This window comes from Aquarana catesbeiana, linkage group LG06 (assembly GCF_042186555.1).
Source record: "Aquarana catesbeiana isolate 2022-GZ linkage group LG06, ASM4218655v1, whole genome shotgun sequence".
Taxonomy (NCBI): Eukaryota; Metazoa; Chordata; class Amphibia; order Anura; family Ranidae; genus Aquarana; species Aquarana catesbeiana.
Genome location: NC_133329.1, coordinates 407,298,124 through 407,313,874, shown reverse-complemented (window position 1 = coordinate 407,313,874; position 15,751 = coordinate 407,298,124). Strand labels below are relative to the sequence as shown.

Below are 15,751 nucleotides of genomic sequence, written 5' to 3'. Positions count from 1 at the left end.
AGACCATGAGATACAAAATTCTCTGGTCTGATAAAACAAAAATTCAACTCTTTGGCCTGAATGGCAAGCGTCACGTCTGGAGGAAACAAGGCACTGCTCATCACCTGGCCAACACCTTCCCTACAGTGAAGCATGGTGGTGGCAGCATCATACTGTGGGTAAGTTTTTCAGCAGCAGGAACTGGGAGACTAGTCAGGATCGAGGGAAAGATGAATGCAGCAATGTACAGAGACATCCTTGATGAAAACCTGCTCCAGAGCGCTCTGGACCTCAGACTGGGGTGAAGGTCCATCTTCCAACAGGACAACGGCCCTAAGCACACAGCCAAGATAACAAAGGCTACGGATCAACTCTGAATGTCCTTGAGTGGCCCAGCCAGAGCCCAGACTTAAATCTGATTGAAACATCTCTGGAGAGACCTGAAAATGGCTGTGCATCAACGCTCCCCATCCAGCCTGATGGAGATTGAGAGGTCCTGCAAAGGAGAATGGGAGAAACTGCCCAAAAATAGGTGTGCCAATCTTGTAGCATCATGCTTACAAAGACTTGAGGCTGTAATTGGCGCCAAAAGGTGCTTCACCAAAGCATTGGGCAAAGGCTGTGATACTTATGGCCATGGGATTTTTTTTTTGTTTTTAATAAATTTGCAAAGATTTTAAACAAACTTCTTTCACGTTGTCATTATGGGGTATTGCTTGTAGAATTTAAGGAAAATAACGAATTTAATCATTTTTGGAATAAAGCTATAACATAACAAAATGTGTGAAAAAGTGAAGCGCTGTGAATACTTTACGGATGCATTGTAGATGCAACAAACTAGCTGGAGCATATAATGATAAATTGCAGGTCACCTTTGGTGCAACCAGAGATAAAAGACAGACAAAAGTTAGACAAATCTCAATTGTCCTGCAAAATTCTAATTTGACACTACCCACTTCCATCTTTTACACACCCTATAGGTGAGGGAAGCTGACAATTTCACTTTAGGAACAACTGGTAGGTTCAAGAGGTGGTGGCATTTTTTTTTAGGACCAAAAGTTTGTAGACATCAGACCATCACACCTTTATAAGCTTGTGGCTATCCAATTCAAAAACCATGACCTTTAATATGGAGTAATATATCCCCATCTCACCTACATCCTCTACTCTTCTGGGAAGACTTTCCACAAGATTTGAAGGTGTCTGTGGGAATGTGTCCATCTATGAAGTTGGGTACTGATGTTGGATGAAAAAACCTGGCTCAAAGATGTTCAGCAGCGTTGAGATCAGGGCTCTGTGCAGGACACCCGAGTTCCTCCACACCAAACTGGACAGACCATGTCTTTATAGAGCTGTTAAGTAGGATTGAGGTCAAGGCTCTTTGGTGTGGAGGAACGCAAGTGATCTGCAAAGATCCCTGACCTCAACCCTACCGAACAGATTCATGAAGACATGGTCTGTCCAGTCTGGTGTGGAGGAACTCGAGTGTCCTGCAGACTGATCAAACCATGTACTTCTGGAGCTGTTTAGTAGGGTTAAGGTTAGAGCGCAACGTGTGCAAGACGCTCGAGTTCCTTCACACCAGACTGGTCAAACTACGTCTTTATGGTGCCAAAGCTACCATGACAGAGCTAAAGCCCCTCAGTGAACCCAGATTACCAAATACTTTCCCAAGATAAAGCACCAAACTCCTGAAACCATCAAAGTGACTTAACTGGACATGGATGGAATAACAGACTTTTAGATCTCACAGGATGACCATGTTGGGATTTTGTGTTCTAATTCTTTATTTTAAGCTTTACAGGTCAACCTGGGTGTCCCCCAAAATCTATCACATCACCTGAACCCATCTTCTGAGGTTTGATACTATGCTTGATACAATGGTGTTTGGAGATGGATCTTTCATGGATGTCTTTAAAATGGCCTTCTAAAACACTAAACCAAATCTAAAATATCTAATGCGTCAGCTAACCATCAGTGTTCCAACTCATCCCAAAGGAATTCAGTAGGGTTGAGGTCAGGACACTCAAGTTCCTCCACACCAAACTGGCCAAACCATGTCTTTATGGAGCTGGCTTTGTATCCAGGGGCACAGTCATGCTGGAATAGAAAACGGCCTTCCCCAAACTGTCACCACAATTGACTAAAAAGGTATTTGTATGATTGTTAACAGTACCCTTCACTGGAAACACCTGAACTCAAATTACTTGTAAGGGGGTCCATGTACATTTTAGCTATATAGTGTATATGAAGTGGCAAAGCAGTCAGCATGGGTTGGAACTCACCTCATCATACATGAACTGTAGCGTAAGAGCAGACTTGCCCACGCCACCGCTGCCCACCATGATCACCTTGTGCAGCACCAAGGAACTCTGCGTCTTGTTCTTGTTGGCTGCCATCTTGGGTTATTCTAACAGCTGCAGTCATACACCATCCGCTCAGTCTGTCCCAACTACTGCAACAGATAAAAATTCGGTAAGATCACTTTGTATTGCTATAGTGCCAACAATTTACAAAATTTTCCAGACTGGGGGAAACACTGAAAGGATCATACGAAGATTTACATTGAAACTGAATATGTGAGGGCTTTGCCTACAAGTGCGGTGGCCAATCAGGAGGGATTTTTGGAAATCACATGGCGTCATCCTTTATGCAACTGGATCACTGAAAGATATGAGCTGTTATATTGAAAGCCTTTTCTTGGTGAAGCTTGGCAAAGTGACGAGAGCACCAGATATATAGTTGAGTTGTCCAGGTCAATTTTTTTTTCTTTTGTCACAAGAGTATAAAGGATATTCGACGCGTTCAAGGGGCGTTATGTGGTTCTAAAGGCTCAAGTTTTTGCATTCTATGCATTAAGGTAAAAAAACCCCTCCCGAGTCCCATCTAGATCCTGCGATGAGCACAAGAGCAGCAGCTCTCCCAGGTCTATCCTCATTGGCTCACACAGCAACGGGAGCCATTTGCTCCTGCTGCTGTCAATCGTAGCCAGTGAGCCAATGAGGAGAGCGCGGGTGGGGCAGAGCCATGCTCTGTGTGTGTGAATTGACACACAGGGCGCTGCTTGAGAGGCAGCCTGCTCAAGTGCCCCCATAGCAAGAGGCGTGCTATTGGGGGCACTATGCAGGGATGAGGAGCCAGGACAAGCCGGCCAGGGACCCAAAAAGAAGAAGAGGACCAGGGCTGCTCTGTGCAAAACCATTATGCAGAGCAGGCAAGTACATGTTTTATTTAAAAAAAAAAAAAAATCCTTTAAAATCACTTTAGCCCATCCCGCTTCATCAGGGTTTATGCAGGTGTACTGACAGCGGGTATCTTGGAGTAGATTCCTAACATGGACTAAGGCTGGGTTCACACTGGTGCGACACGACAGCCGTCCTACTTTGGATCCGACTTTGCCCTGCGACATGAAGCCGGCATGTGTCCGATTTTCAATGAACGGGGATCCGACTTGGATCCCTGCCAATGCCCGGCACTGTGTTTGGTATGAATCTTTAGGGGGAACTCCGCGCCAAATTTTAAATAAAAAACCGGCATGGGTTCCCCCTCCAGGAGCATACCAGGCCCTTGGTGGGACTGTGACGTTTTAGGGGGCGTGGTCATCACCCGATGACCACGCCCCCTTATGCCGTCACAGTCCCAGCATGCCCAGAGACTGTGACGGCATAAGGGGGCGGGGTCACCGCCTATATAAGTCAGAGCAGAGCGCACAGAGAGCATTCCAGCCGGGGAGAGCGTAGTGTCAACATCGGAAGAAGAGATGAAGAGAAGAAGCGGCGAGACAGCGGCGACAAGGCAGCGGCAGCAGACCGGGCCCCTCGCTGGCAATAGAGCTGGAAGAAGATAGCGGCGGGGCCCGGGAGAAGACGCGGAACACCGGGAGAAATCGGAAGAAGATACCGGAGCTGCCCAATAAATTAATTTTGAAACCTGTGTACTGTGGTTTTTTTTATTGACACTTCCCTAGGTGAATGGGTAGGGGTACCATGTACCCCATACTCATTCACATAGGGTGGGGGGCCGGGATCTGGGGGCCCCCTTATTAAAGGGGGCTCCTGGATTCCGATAAGCCCTCCGCCCGCAGACCCCGACAACCAACGGCCAGGGTTGTCGGGAAGAGGCCCTTGTCCTCATCAACATGGGGACAAGGTGCTTTGGGGTGGGGGGCCGCAGCGCGCCCCCTCCCCCAAGGCACCAACCCCCCCATGTTGAGAGCATGCGGCCTGGTACGGTTCAGGAGGGGGGGGGGGCGCTCGCTCGTCCCCACCCCCATTCCTGTCCGGCCGGGCTGCGTGCTCAGATAAGGGTCTGGTATGGATTGGGGGGGACCCCCACGCCGTTTTTATCGGCGTAGGGGGTTCCCCTCAAGGTCCATACCAGACCCAAGGGCCTGGTATGCTCCTGGAGGGGGAACCCATGCCGGTTTTTTATTTAAAATTTGGCGCGGAGTTCCCCCTCAAGAACATCTGAGCATAAGTCGCGTGCCGAAGTCGGATCATGCAAGACGGCAATCCGACTTTGATCCGACTTCAATGATAGTCAATAGGCTGAAGTAGGATCAAAGTCGGACCAAAGTAGTACAGGGAGCATTTATAAAGTCGGAACGACTTGTGTCGGACCAGTTAGGACGGCTCCCATAGGGAAACATTAAATTTCACACGTCATGCGACATGAGCTCCCAATGTCGGAGCGTTTGTCGGACCAGTGTGAACCCAGCCTAAACGCCTGCTCTAGTCACCAATTTAGAAGCCTGCTGGGGAAATCTACTGCAGGACACCCAAGGTCAAAAGTGGTGCACCAAAATGAAAATTCCGGTACAAAACCAAAAATTCAGGATGCACTTTGCCAAAAACAGAAGCGGACAGTAAAAAAAAAAAAAAAATATTATATTCTAAAAGTATTGGGACGCCTGCATTTACACACACATGAAGTTTAATGGCATCCCAGTCTTAATCCGTAATGTTCAATATTGAGTTGGCTCCACCCTTTGCAGCTATAACAGCTTCAACTCTTCTGGGAAGGCCGTCCACAAGGTTTAGGAGGGTGTCTATGGGAATGTTTGACCATTCTTCCAGAAGAGCATTTGTGAGGTCAGGCACTGATGTTGGATGAGAAGGCCTGGTCCGCAGTCTCCGCTGCAATTCATTCCAAAAGCTGTTCTATCGGGTTGAGGTCAGGCCAGTCAAGTCCCTCCACCCAAAACTAGCTTATCTATAGAACTTGCTTTGTGCACGGATTCAAATCATTTGGTGGAGGGGGGGGGATTATGGTGTGGGGTTGTTTTTCAGGGGTTGGCCCCTTCGTTCCAGTGAAGGGAACTCTTAAGGCGTCAGCATACCAAGACATTTTGGACAATTTCATGCTCCCAACTTTGTGGGCACAGTTTGGGGATGGCCCCTTCCTGTTCCAACATGACTGTGCACCAGTGCACAAAGCAAGGTCCATTTCACCAAACGAAACTACTGGGCAATCTGGGAACCTCTTTCTCAGACCCATCAGACTTTGAAGAGCAGCCTTTTAGCTTAACCATCAACAGAATACCTACCAAAATCACGATCCAGAGCTCCACCAAAATACCCTCATTTGTCCATGGTGCTCAAAGTAGCAGGTCTATTTAAAAATCAGACCTAAAACACAAATACTTATTTTTGCTGAGCTCATTTGAAGGAAAGTGATATGTAAGTTACACAGAAGTCGTAATGTACACAGAGCTATAGACATCCTGCGTGACAGCACCGATTTGCCCAGCGCTGTCACATGATAAGAGTCATATGCTCCTTCTTCCACAGAAATACTGGGTTATTTCCTTTGGTTCCTGACACTGAATGGAGAAGTAGGCGAGTGAAGGAATAACTGGGTGTTCCACTGGTGTGATTCACCCTCTATTTGCCTTTGTGACCATGGTCATAGACAGAAGGGAGGATAAATCAAAAAACGTTGAGCTGTCACCAATGCAAGAGAAGTAAAATCTTCCACTGGGGATACCTGTTTCTGGGACAACTCTCCAAGGTGGGAGTTTGGTCAAACTTTCTAGCAAAAGGAAATCTCCCCAGCAGGATACAGCCTGCAAAAAATAGAGGGATTTAACTCTTCCCTGCACCAATACTAACATACTCTACACATAACCACACGAACAGTAATAAAATATGTCAATGATGGTACAGCGATAGCCTTTGTGCTCAAATCAACCAGAACCTTTCATGTATGTAGTGAGGCAGATGAGGATCTAAGAGGTTTTGGTCAGCCCTCCCGCCAACAAGTTAGTAACTACTAGAGGTTGAACCACGCTCCACTCCCCAACAGCTTATCTTGAAGCCCATGCTGCGTGCAGCGACACATACATGCAAAAACACAAAAAATGTGCACAATGGGGCTGTGGTCCGCCTCTGAGAAGGAAGGGTCTCAAAACTCGGAAGCCTTCCAAGGCGCACAGTTTCTCATAGGGACAAAGGTTCTCCCCATCCCATCATAGGTCCTCCCCACCCCATCCCATCCAAGGTCCTCCCCACCCCATCCCATCCCATCCAAGGTCCTCCCCACCCCATCCCATGTCCTCCCCACCCCATCCCATCCAAGGTCCTCCCCACCCCATCCCATCCAAGGTCCTCCCCATCCCATCCCATCCAAGGTCCTCCCCATCCCATCCCATCCAAGGTCCTCCCCATCCCATCCCATCCAAGGTCCTCCCCATCCCATCCCATCCAAGGTCCTCCCCATCCCATCCCATCCAAGGTCCTCCCCATCCCATCCCATCCAAGGTCCTCCCCATCCCATCCCATCCAAGGTCCTCCCCATCCCATCCCATCCAAGGTCCTCCCCATCCCATCCCATCCAAGGTCCTCCCCATTCCCATCCAAGGTCCTCCCCATTCCCATCCAAGGTCCTCCCCACCCCATCCAAGGTCCTCCCCACCCCATCCATGGTCCTCCCTATACATAAGAGGCCCCCCTATCACCACAGAGTCCCTTCATCACAGGAACAGAGGTCCAGCATCCAATCACAGCCCCCCTATACATGGGAAACCCCCTCCCCATCACATTAGAGTCTTCTCATCCAGCTCTAATTCAGAGCAAACTGGGTCTCATGCTCGAAGGCACCCAAGCGGCACCCTGGTTAAAACACTGCTCTGGTCTACCAAAGCTTAAGCCAGGAGGACTCCAATCCTTAAGCTGGACATACACTAGTTGAATTAAATTCAACATTTTTTGTTTTAAAAACGCTCTATTGGTCACATTTGTAATGCAGAGAAAGCGATGTTCCATTTTTTGAGCGCACTAGATGAGAAAACACAATAAAAAGGAGCAGGATTAAAAAAAAAACAAAAAAAAACTCTCTCAAACAAATTTCTAAATGGTGAATGGGGTTTATGCTCTTGAAATTCCATCGATTCTAAAATTTTGAAGTTGTTTCGAACAGTTAATTGTTGCACTGAGAAATTTTGCACAAATATTCTACCAGTGCATGACCTGCTTTAGGGACCAGCCAAAGCAGGACCACCAAGTACTTGGTGAAGAGAGACACCCCCCCCCCCCTCCCCTCCATGGGGTGAGGAAGATGACCTAAAAGCTGTGGATCCACAAAACCACCCCTCCCCCTTCATTTCAGGACAGGCCCCGAAGAACTTGCACTCTCAGTCTCCAATAAAGAAGTACTATAAATAAATAAGTGCCAAGTGGGAGACAGGCAGGCTTTGCGGCCGGTATAAAAATTAGTCCTAGGCTGGCGAGAAGGCCCGACTGATCCCTCTGCTTACACTCACTGACACGTCTAATCGTACTTTACACGCTTGTAAATCCTCATCTAAAGCGTAGACCGAATTCCTGCAACAACGCATTAAAAAAATTTTCCATGTTTATTCCACAGTCACTTATGCGGCATTCCTCACCGGAGCCGAATCCAGAGTTCAAAAAGAAAAAAAAAAAAAAAAAAGGTTAAGTTATTGTTTGTCATTTAAGATAAAAACACAGGAATATAAAACTGATTAATGTTGAGATTTTATAAAAAAAAGAAGGCCAGCCAATGTCCATATTTGCATACCAAGTGCCCCATGACTTGTCAGGATTGCTTTAATCACCAGCCGCCCATATCGGACACTTCTCACATACATGTAACAAAATCAAACAAAAAAGGAAAAAAAAAAAAAACAAACAAAAAAAACAAAACACAAAAAAAAAAAAAACCACACCACACACATTTTGCTACAAATTGACTTCAAACCACCAAACATAGTTAAATAGTTGGTAAAATTGAAAAAAGACACAAGTCCATCCTATGTGTGTGCTTTTATTACATTGTATATCCCTGTATGTTGCGGTCGTTAAGGTGCCCATCTAATAGTTTTTTGAAACCATCGATGCCCCCCGCTGAGACCACCGCCTGTGGAAGGGAATTCCACATCCTTGCCGCTCTTACAGTAAAGAACCCTCTACGTAGTTTAAGGTTAAACCTCTTTTCTTCTAATTTTAGTGAATGGCCGCGAGGCCTTTTAAATGCCCTTTCGCGGAAAAGTTTTATCCCTATTGTGGGATCACCAGTACAGGATTTGTACATTGAAATCATATCCCTTCTCAAGCGTCTCTTCTCCAGAGAGAAGAAGTTCAGTGCTCGCAGTCTTTTCCCGTAGCTGAGATCCTCCAGTCCCTTTATTAGTTGTATTGCCCTTCTTTGTACTCGCTCCATTTCCAGTACATCCTTCCTGAGGACTGGTGCCCAGAACTGGACAGCATACTCCAGGTGCGGCGGGACCAGAGTCTTGTAGAGCGGGAGAATTATCGTTTTATCTCTGGAGTTGATCCCCTTTTTAATGCCAATATTCTGTTTGCTTTGTTAGCAGCAGCTTGGCGTTGCATGCCATTGCTGAGCCTATCATCTACTAGGACCCCCAGGTCCTTTTCCATCTTAGATTCCCCCAGAGGTTCTCCCCCCCAGTCTATAGTTTGCATTCATATTTTTGCCACCCAAATGCATTATTTAACATTGAGATTGAACCTCATTTGCCATGTAGTCGCCCACCCCATTAATTTGTTCAGATCTTCTTGCAAGGTTTCCACATCCTGCGGAGAAGTTATTGTCCTGCTTACCCCATCCTCCAGGTCGTTTATGAACAAATTAAATAGGATTGGTCCCAGCACAGAACCCTGGGGGGACCCCGCTTCTGTCCTACATATATTTTTTTTTTAAGCGGAGGCGCTAGAAAATAAGATGGTGGCTGAAATTTTTTGTCACACGCCATGCCTCCTTTAATCTAATAGATACAAGCTGCAATGACCAGGAGTAAAAAATTGGAATGATCAGGACCCTCATACCATCTACCCTCTGTTAGATGTAGTGATCAGGACCCTCATACCTCATGATAAGCTGTAATAAAGGGCGCCCTCACACTCCTGTACCCCATTAGAGGCAAACTGTACTGATCAGGACCCTCATACCTCCTGTACCCCAATAGAGGCAAACTGTACTGATCAGGACCCTCATACCTCCTGTACCCCAATAGAGGCAAACTGTACTGTTCTGGACCCTCATACCTCCTGTACCCCAATAGGGGCAAACTGTACTGATCAGGACCCTCATACCTCCTGTACCCCAATAGAGGCAAACTGTACTGATCAGGACCCTCATACCTCCTGTACCCCAATAGAGGCAAACTGTACTGATCAGGACCCTCATACCTCAATAGAGGCAAACTGTACTGATCAGGACCCTCATACCTCCTGTACCCCAATAGAGGCAAACTGTACTGATCAGGACCCTCATACCTCCTGTACCCCAATAGAGGCAAACTGTACTGATCAGGACCCTCATACCTCCTGTACCCCAATAGGGGCAAACTGTACTGATCAGGACCCTCATACCTCCTGTACCCCAATAGAGGCAAACTGTACTGATCAGGACCCTCATACCTCCTGTACCCCAATAGAGGCAAACTGTACTGATCAGGACCCTCATACCTCCTGTACCCCAATAGAGGCAAACTGTACTGATCAGGACCCTCATACCTCCTGTACCCCAATAGAGGCAAACTGTACTGATCAGGACCCTCATACCTCCTGTACCCCAATAGAGGCAAACTGTACTGATCAGGACCCTCATACCTCCTGTACCCCAATAGAGGCAAACTGTACTGATCAGGACCCTCATACCTCCTGTACCCCAATAGAGGCAAACTGTACTGATCAGGACCCTCATACCTCCTGTACCCCAATAGAGGCAAACTGTACTGATCAGGACCCTCATACCTCCTGTACCCCAATAGAGGCAAACTGTACTGAGGACCCTCATACCTCCTGTACCCCAATAGAGGCAAACTACTGATCAGGACCCTCATACCTCCTGTACCCCAATAGAGGCAAAATACTGATCAGGACCCTCATACCTCCTGTACCCCAATAGAGGCAAACTGTACTGATCAGGACCCTCATACCTCCTGTACCCCAATAGAGGCAAACTGTACTGATCAGGACCCTCATACCTCCTGTACCCCAATAGAGGCAAACTACTGATCAGGACCCTCATACCTCCTGTACCCCAATAGAGGCAAAATACTGATCAGGACCCTCATACCTCCTGTACCCCATTAGATGCAATATGTATTGATCATGACCCTCCTATCTCTTGTACCTCATTAGATGCAAACTGTATTGATCAGGACCATCATATATTCTGATAGCACATTAGATGCAAACAGTATGGCTCAGGCCCGCATACCTCCTATTCTCTACTAAATGTAATCTGTATTGATCAGGCTCCTCATACCGCCTGTTCCCTCTAAATCAATTTTTTGTTTATACCCGTGTTATGCCTATAAAGTCCATCATTTGCAAACCTATCTTTTAAAATACAATTTAATCGGGACGTGGCACTATATACTTCTCGTGTCCACAGCACCACTCTGTGGCGATACGATCCCCAATCATCTGTTCCCTCCAAGGTCATCTCTTGTACGTACATGTTGCCTTTACACCCTTCTGACAAACTTTAAGACCGCATTATGCCCCCGTTCACATTGCGGCAAAGAGCTCCGTGCAGGACCGTCTTTTCCCAGCAACTTTGTATCCAACAAGAGCAAATGTATCTTTTGGAAGAATTTTCACTTCCTACCATTGTTCCCCCCCTATGGACACAGAGAATAAACTTCCTGTCGGTGTATCCTGTTAGATGACAACTCTCCATCCTGCGTGCAAAGCTCTCAGGCGCACCGATACCCCCCACTGTATTATCTACACAGACAGCAAAGCAGCCCCAGGGACGAGCTGGGTGGTCTAACCTGCCCCCCTCCCCCCCATGATCTGGGTTTAATTACCTGTTACATTGTTATTTCCAGTACCAGCTAAAGCAACAAACCACACAGGCGTCTATGTTCCCTCATCATACCGTATCTGATGTTACCTGCCGCAGCGGAATCCGGTACAAATCACCAACCGCTCTACTCCCCTGCACAGGAAGCCATCCTTACAAAACCACAGCTCTGCCAACCAACCGCCCGACTCCGGCCCTTCTCCTCCTCCTCCCAGCACGCCGCCCGGCTCGTCACAGGATATAAAGCAAGGAAGCAAACTTCGCTTACTACACGGCCATCGGTGACATCATGTGTTTGCAGAATGGAGAAGGGGCGGGCGGCACGCCTGATCGGAAGGATACACAAGTCACTGAAGTGTAATAACAGAACATAAAGTCAGGAGGCTTTGTTTTCTTGATGTTTAGACAGCGTGTATAGGTTGTGGAATTGTTTCACTTTTACACAGTAAATTCCCCCAACGTCCTCCTCCCCCACCAAATCAAAACCAGTGAAACTAGAATACAAGAAGAAAAAAAAAAAAAAAAATACAATACAATACAATACATACATACATACATATATTTCTTATATTCTAGATTCGCTGGTTTTGATTGGTGGGGGAATAAATTATAATATCTCTTTCTCTATATATCTATATCTATATCCACTTCCCCTATCTTAGTGCTTTGGTGCTCAAAACCTCCACAGCATAAAAAAAACTGACTAGAACAAAATCATCTAAAATCCAAAATACGATATATTTATCAGCAGCTGCTTAATATAAAAAAAAAAGATAAAAACAGGTCCAAAAGTACTTGACCAGTACCAGATATTTACCAAAGCAGCGCTCCTGTCAATTATTATGACTGGCTTACATATGTTAATACACATATGTGAACAAAGACAAACACATTGGAACACTCCGTGAACTAGACAGCCTACGTTCGTTCCTTCTGGTTGTCTCTCTCAGGCTGTGAGATGCAAAACGTCACTTCCGGTCGCTGTAAGGTCACGTTTCATCATTACGACTTTGTTTGAGGGTCTGACGACGCCCTCAGACGAAGTCGTAATGACGAAACGCGTCAAGGCGTGACCGTACGGCGACCGGAATTGAAGTTTTGCGTCCCACAGCCTGATAGAGACAACCGTAAAGGAACGAACGTAGGCTGTCCAGTTCACTGAGACTACCTTTGATCACCTCCGGCTCTACAAAACGGAACTGTACTATGTGGAGTTTTTCCTTCTCAAATATCTGGGGCGATTGTATGCAGCTCTGATCCAGTTCATATTGCGGATGGCAGCGGCTAAAGTGATTCGAGGCTTTCTGGTGAGTTTAAACCCAAGAGGGGAGTGTGACGCACAGCTGTGAGGATTCTGGTGAAAGGTGCACATATATCAATCAACACTTGGAATGCCACCTGTGTCTTTTCTAGACTTTTATCACCATCTGTCATTCCAATGTGTTTGTCTTTGCTCACATATGTAAGCCAGTCATAAATAATTAATGACAGGAGCGCTGCTTTAGTAAACACCTGGTACTGGTCAGGTGGAGATGTGGGAGATGATGGTGGAGATGGAGATGGTGGTGATGGAGATAGAGATGGAGATGGTGGTGATGGAGATAGAGATAGAGATGGTGGTGATGGAGATAGAGATAGAGATGGTGGTGATGGAGATAGAGATAGAGATGGTGGTGATGGAGATAGAGATAGAGATGGTGGTGATGGAGATAGAGATAGAGATGGTGGTGATGGAGATAGAGATAGAGATGGTGGTGATGGAGATAGAGATAGAGATGGTGGTGATGGAGATAGAGATAGAGATGGTGGTGATGGAGATAGAGATAGAGATGGTGGTGATGGAGATAGAGATAGAGATGGTGGTGATGGAGATAGAGATAGAGATGGTGGTGATGGAGATAGAGATAGAGATGGTGGTGATGGAGATAGAGATAGAGATGGTGGTGATGGAGATAGAGATAGAGATGGTGGTGATGGAGATAGAGATAGAGATGGTGGTGATGGAGATAGAGATAGAGATGGTGGTGATGGAGATAGAGATAGAGATGGTGGTGATGGAGATAGAGATAGAGATGGTGGTGATGGAGATAGAGATAGAGATGGTGGTGATGGAGATAGAGATAGAGATGGTGGTGATGGAGATAGAGATAGAGATGGTGGTGATGGAGATAGAGATAGAGATGGTGGTGATGGAGATAGAGATAGAGATGGTGGTGATGGAGATAGAGATAGAGATGGTGGTGATGGAGATAGAGATAGAGATGGTGGTGATGGAGATAGAGATAGAGATGGTGGTGATGGAGATAGAGATAGAGATGGTGGTGATGGAGATAGAGATAGAGATGGTGGTGATGGAGATAGAGATAGAGATGGTGGTGATGGAGATAGAGATAGAGATGGTGGTGATGGAGATAGAGATAGAGATGGTGGTGATGGAGATAGAGATAGAGATGGTGGTGATGGAGATAGAGATAGAGATGGTGGTGATGGAGATAGAGATAGAGATGGTGGTGATGGAGATAGAGATAGAGATGGTGGTGATGGAGATAGAGATAGAGATGGTGGTGATGGAGATAGAGATAGAGATGGTGGTGATGGAGATAGAGATAGAGATGGTGGTGATGGAGATAGAGATAGAGATGGTGGTGATGGAGATAGAGATAGAGATGGTGGTGATGGAGATAGAGATAGAGATGGTGGTGATGGAGATAGAGATAGAGATGGTGGTGATGGAGATAGAGATAGAGATGGTGGTGATGGAGATAGAGATAGAGATGGTGGTGATGGAGATAGAGATGGTGGTGATGGAGATAGAGATGGTGGTGATGGAGATAGAGATGGTGGTGATGGAGATAGAGATGGTGGTGATGGAGATAGAGATGGTGGTGATGGAGATAGAGATGGTGGTGATGGAGATAGAGATGGTGGTGATGGAGATAGAGATGGTGGTGATGGAGATAGAGATGGTGGTGATGGAGATAGAGATGGTGGTGATGGAGATAGAGATGGTGGTGATGGAGATAGAGATGGTGGTGATGGAGATAGAGATGGTGGTGATGGAGATAGAGATGGTGGTGATGGAGATAGAGATGGTGGTGATGGAGATGGAGATGATGGTGATGGAGATGGAGATGATGGTGATGGAGATGGAGATGATGGTGATGGTGATGGAGATGGAGACACACACCTTCCAAAACACCCTGCTTATTGAAATGAATGGGCAACGCTGCCAAAGCGGTTTAGCAGCGCCTCAACGCGGGGGCTTTTGACCCTTTCCTCAGCCACTAGCAGGGGGTTAAAAGCACCCCGCTAGCAGCCCGAAAAGCGCAGCCAAAACTAGCTGCGCTTAAACGCTACCGCCCCAGGGAGAAAGGGGTCTTATTGATGAGAAAGAACCAGCGATTGAGAACACAATTCATGAAAGGTGTGAGAAATAAAATATCAGGAGAGACTTTAGGAACTTACTATGCACAGTCTGGAGGAAAGAAGGAAAAGGGGCGAGACATGATTGAGATGTGTATTCACTTGACGGGTGCGAATATGGTCCAAGAAGGAAGTAACTTCAATAAGCTGAGGTCCTTACTGCACAACTCTAAAATGCGACCAAATAGTTGCAACAAAGAGCACACAAGGCAAGTGGGAGTGTTTAAAGATGAATTAAACAAAGTAAAACAGTCACTGTATTCCTTTGGATGACAAGCACAAAAGTCCTACGTGGCCAAAACTAGAGAGAGAAAAAAAAAAAAAAAAAAAAAGAAGAAGGACACCCTCGGCAGTCTAGATTAAAAAGTCCAAAGGAGCAATCGTGGTGCCTAAAATAGGAAACCAGCAACACTGCTTCAGCAAGTTTTACAAGTCCCACATTTTTTTTTCACATATATTAATAGTTAAAAAAGATTATAAAAGGATAGGCCCAAAATGGATGAACATGGAAGGCTGGTCAAACATGACAGGGAAAAGGCAGATCAATCATTTTTTACAGATAAAAAACAAAAACACAAAAAAAAAAAAAACCCACACGGGTATGACAGCCTTAACAGTAATATTAATGTTTCCCTGAAGGTACCTTTGTAGTTGACTGAAAACCAGGTACAAAAAACAAAAAAGACTGGAGAAACCCAATGTGAACAAATCATCAAGTAGGTCCCAGTGGCTTACACCCACAAGCTGTTAGGGAACTTAGTTCAGTTATTTATGACCAAGCTAACAGTCCTAACTTTTAACCACTTCAGCCCCGGAAGGATTTGCCCCCTTAATGACCAGGCCATTCTTTGTGATACGGCACTGTGTCGCTTTAACTGGCAATTGGGCGGTGGTGCAACTCTGTACCCAAACAAAATTGACGTTCTTTATTATCCACAAATAGAGCTTTCTTTTGGTGTTATTTGATCACCTCTGCCGTTTTTACTTTTTGAAGCTATAAACAAAACAAAAAAAACAAAAAAAAAAAAAGAAGAAGAATGGTACCAACTGATTG

General features: G+C 46.0%; 1 protein-coding gene across 4 annotated transcripts in view; it reads right to left on the bottom strand.

The window, feature by feature from the left end:
• The window catches only part of RALB (RAS like proto-oncogene B), a 50,773-nt gene that overhangs the window by 12,399 nt on the left and 22,623 nt on the right, over positions 1–15,751 (bottom strand). The window contains exons 1-2 of one of the 4 annotated variants that reach the window (XM_073634465.1): positions 11,365–11,526; positions 2,265–2,434 (exon numbers count right to left, since the gene is read on the bottom strand). In XM_073634465.1, the coding sequence (XP_073490566.1) occupies positions 2,265–2,378 (114 nt within the window). In that variant the 5' untranslated portion in view covers positions 2,379–2,434; positions 11,365–11,526. Of the gene's footprint in view, positions 1–2,264; positions 2,435–11,364; positions 11,527–15,751 lie in introns of those variants that run through there. The other 3 variants (XM_073634466.1, XM_073634463.1, XM_073634464.1) reach the window with 3 other exon arrangements.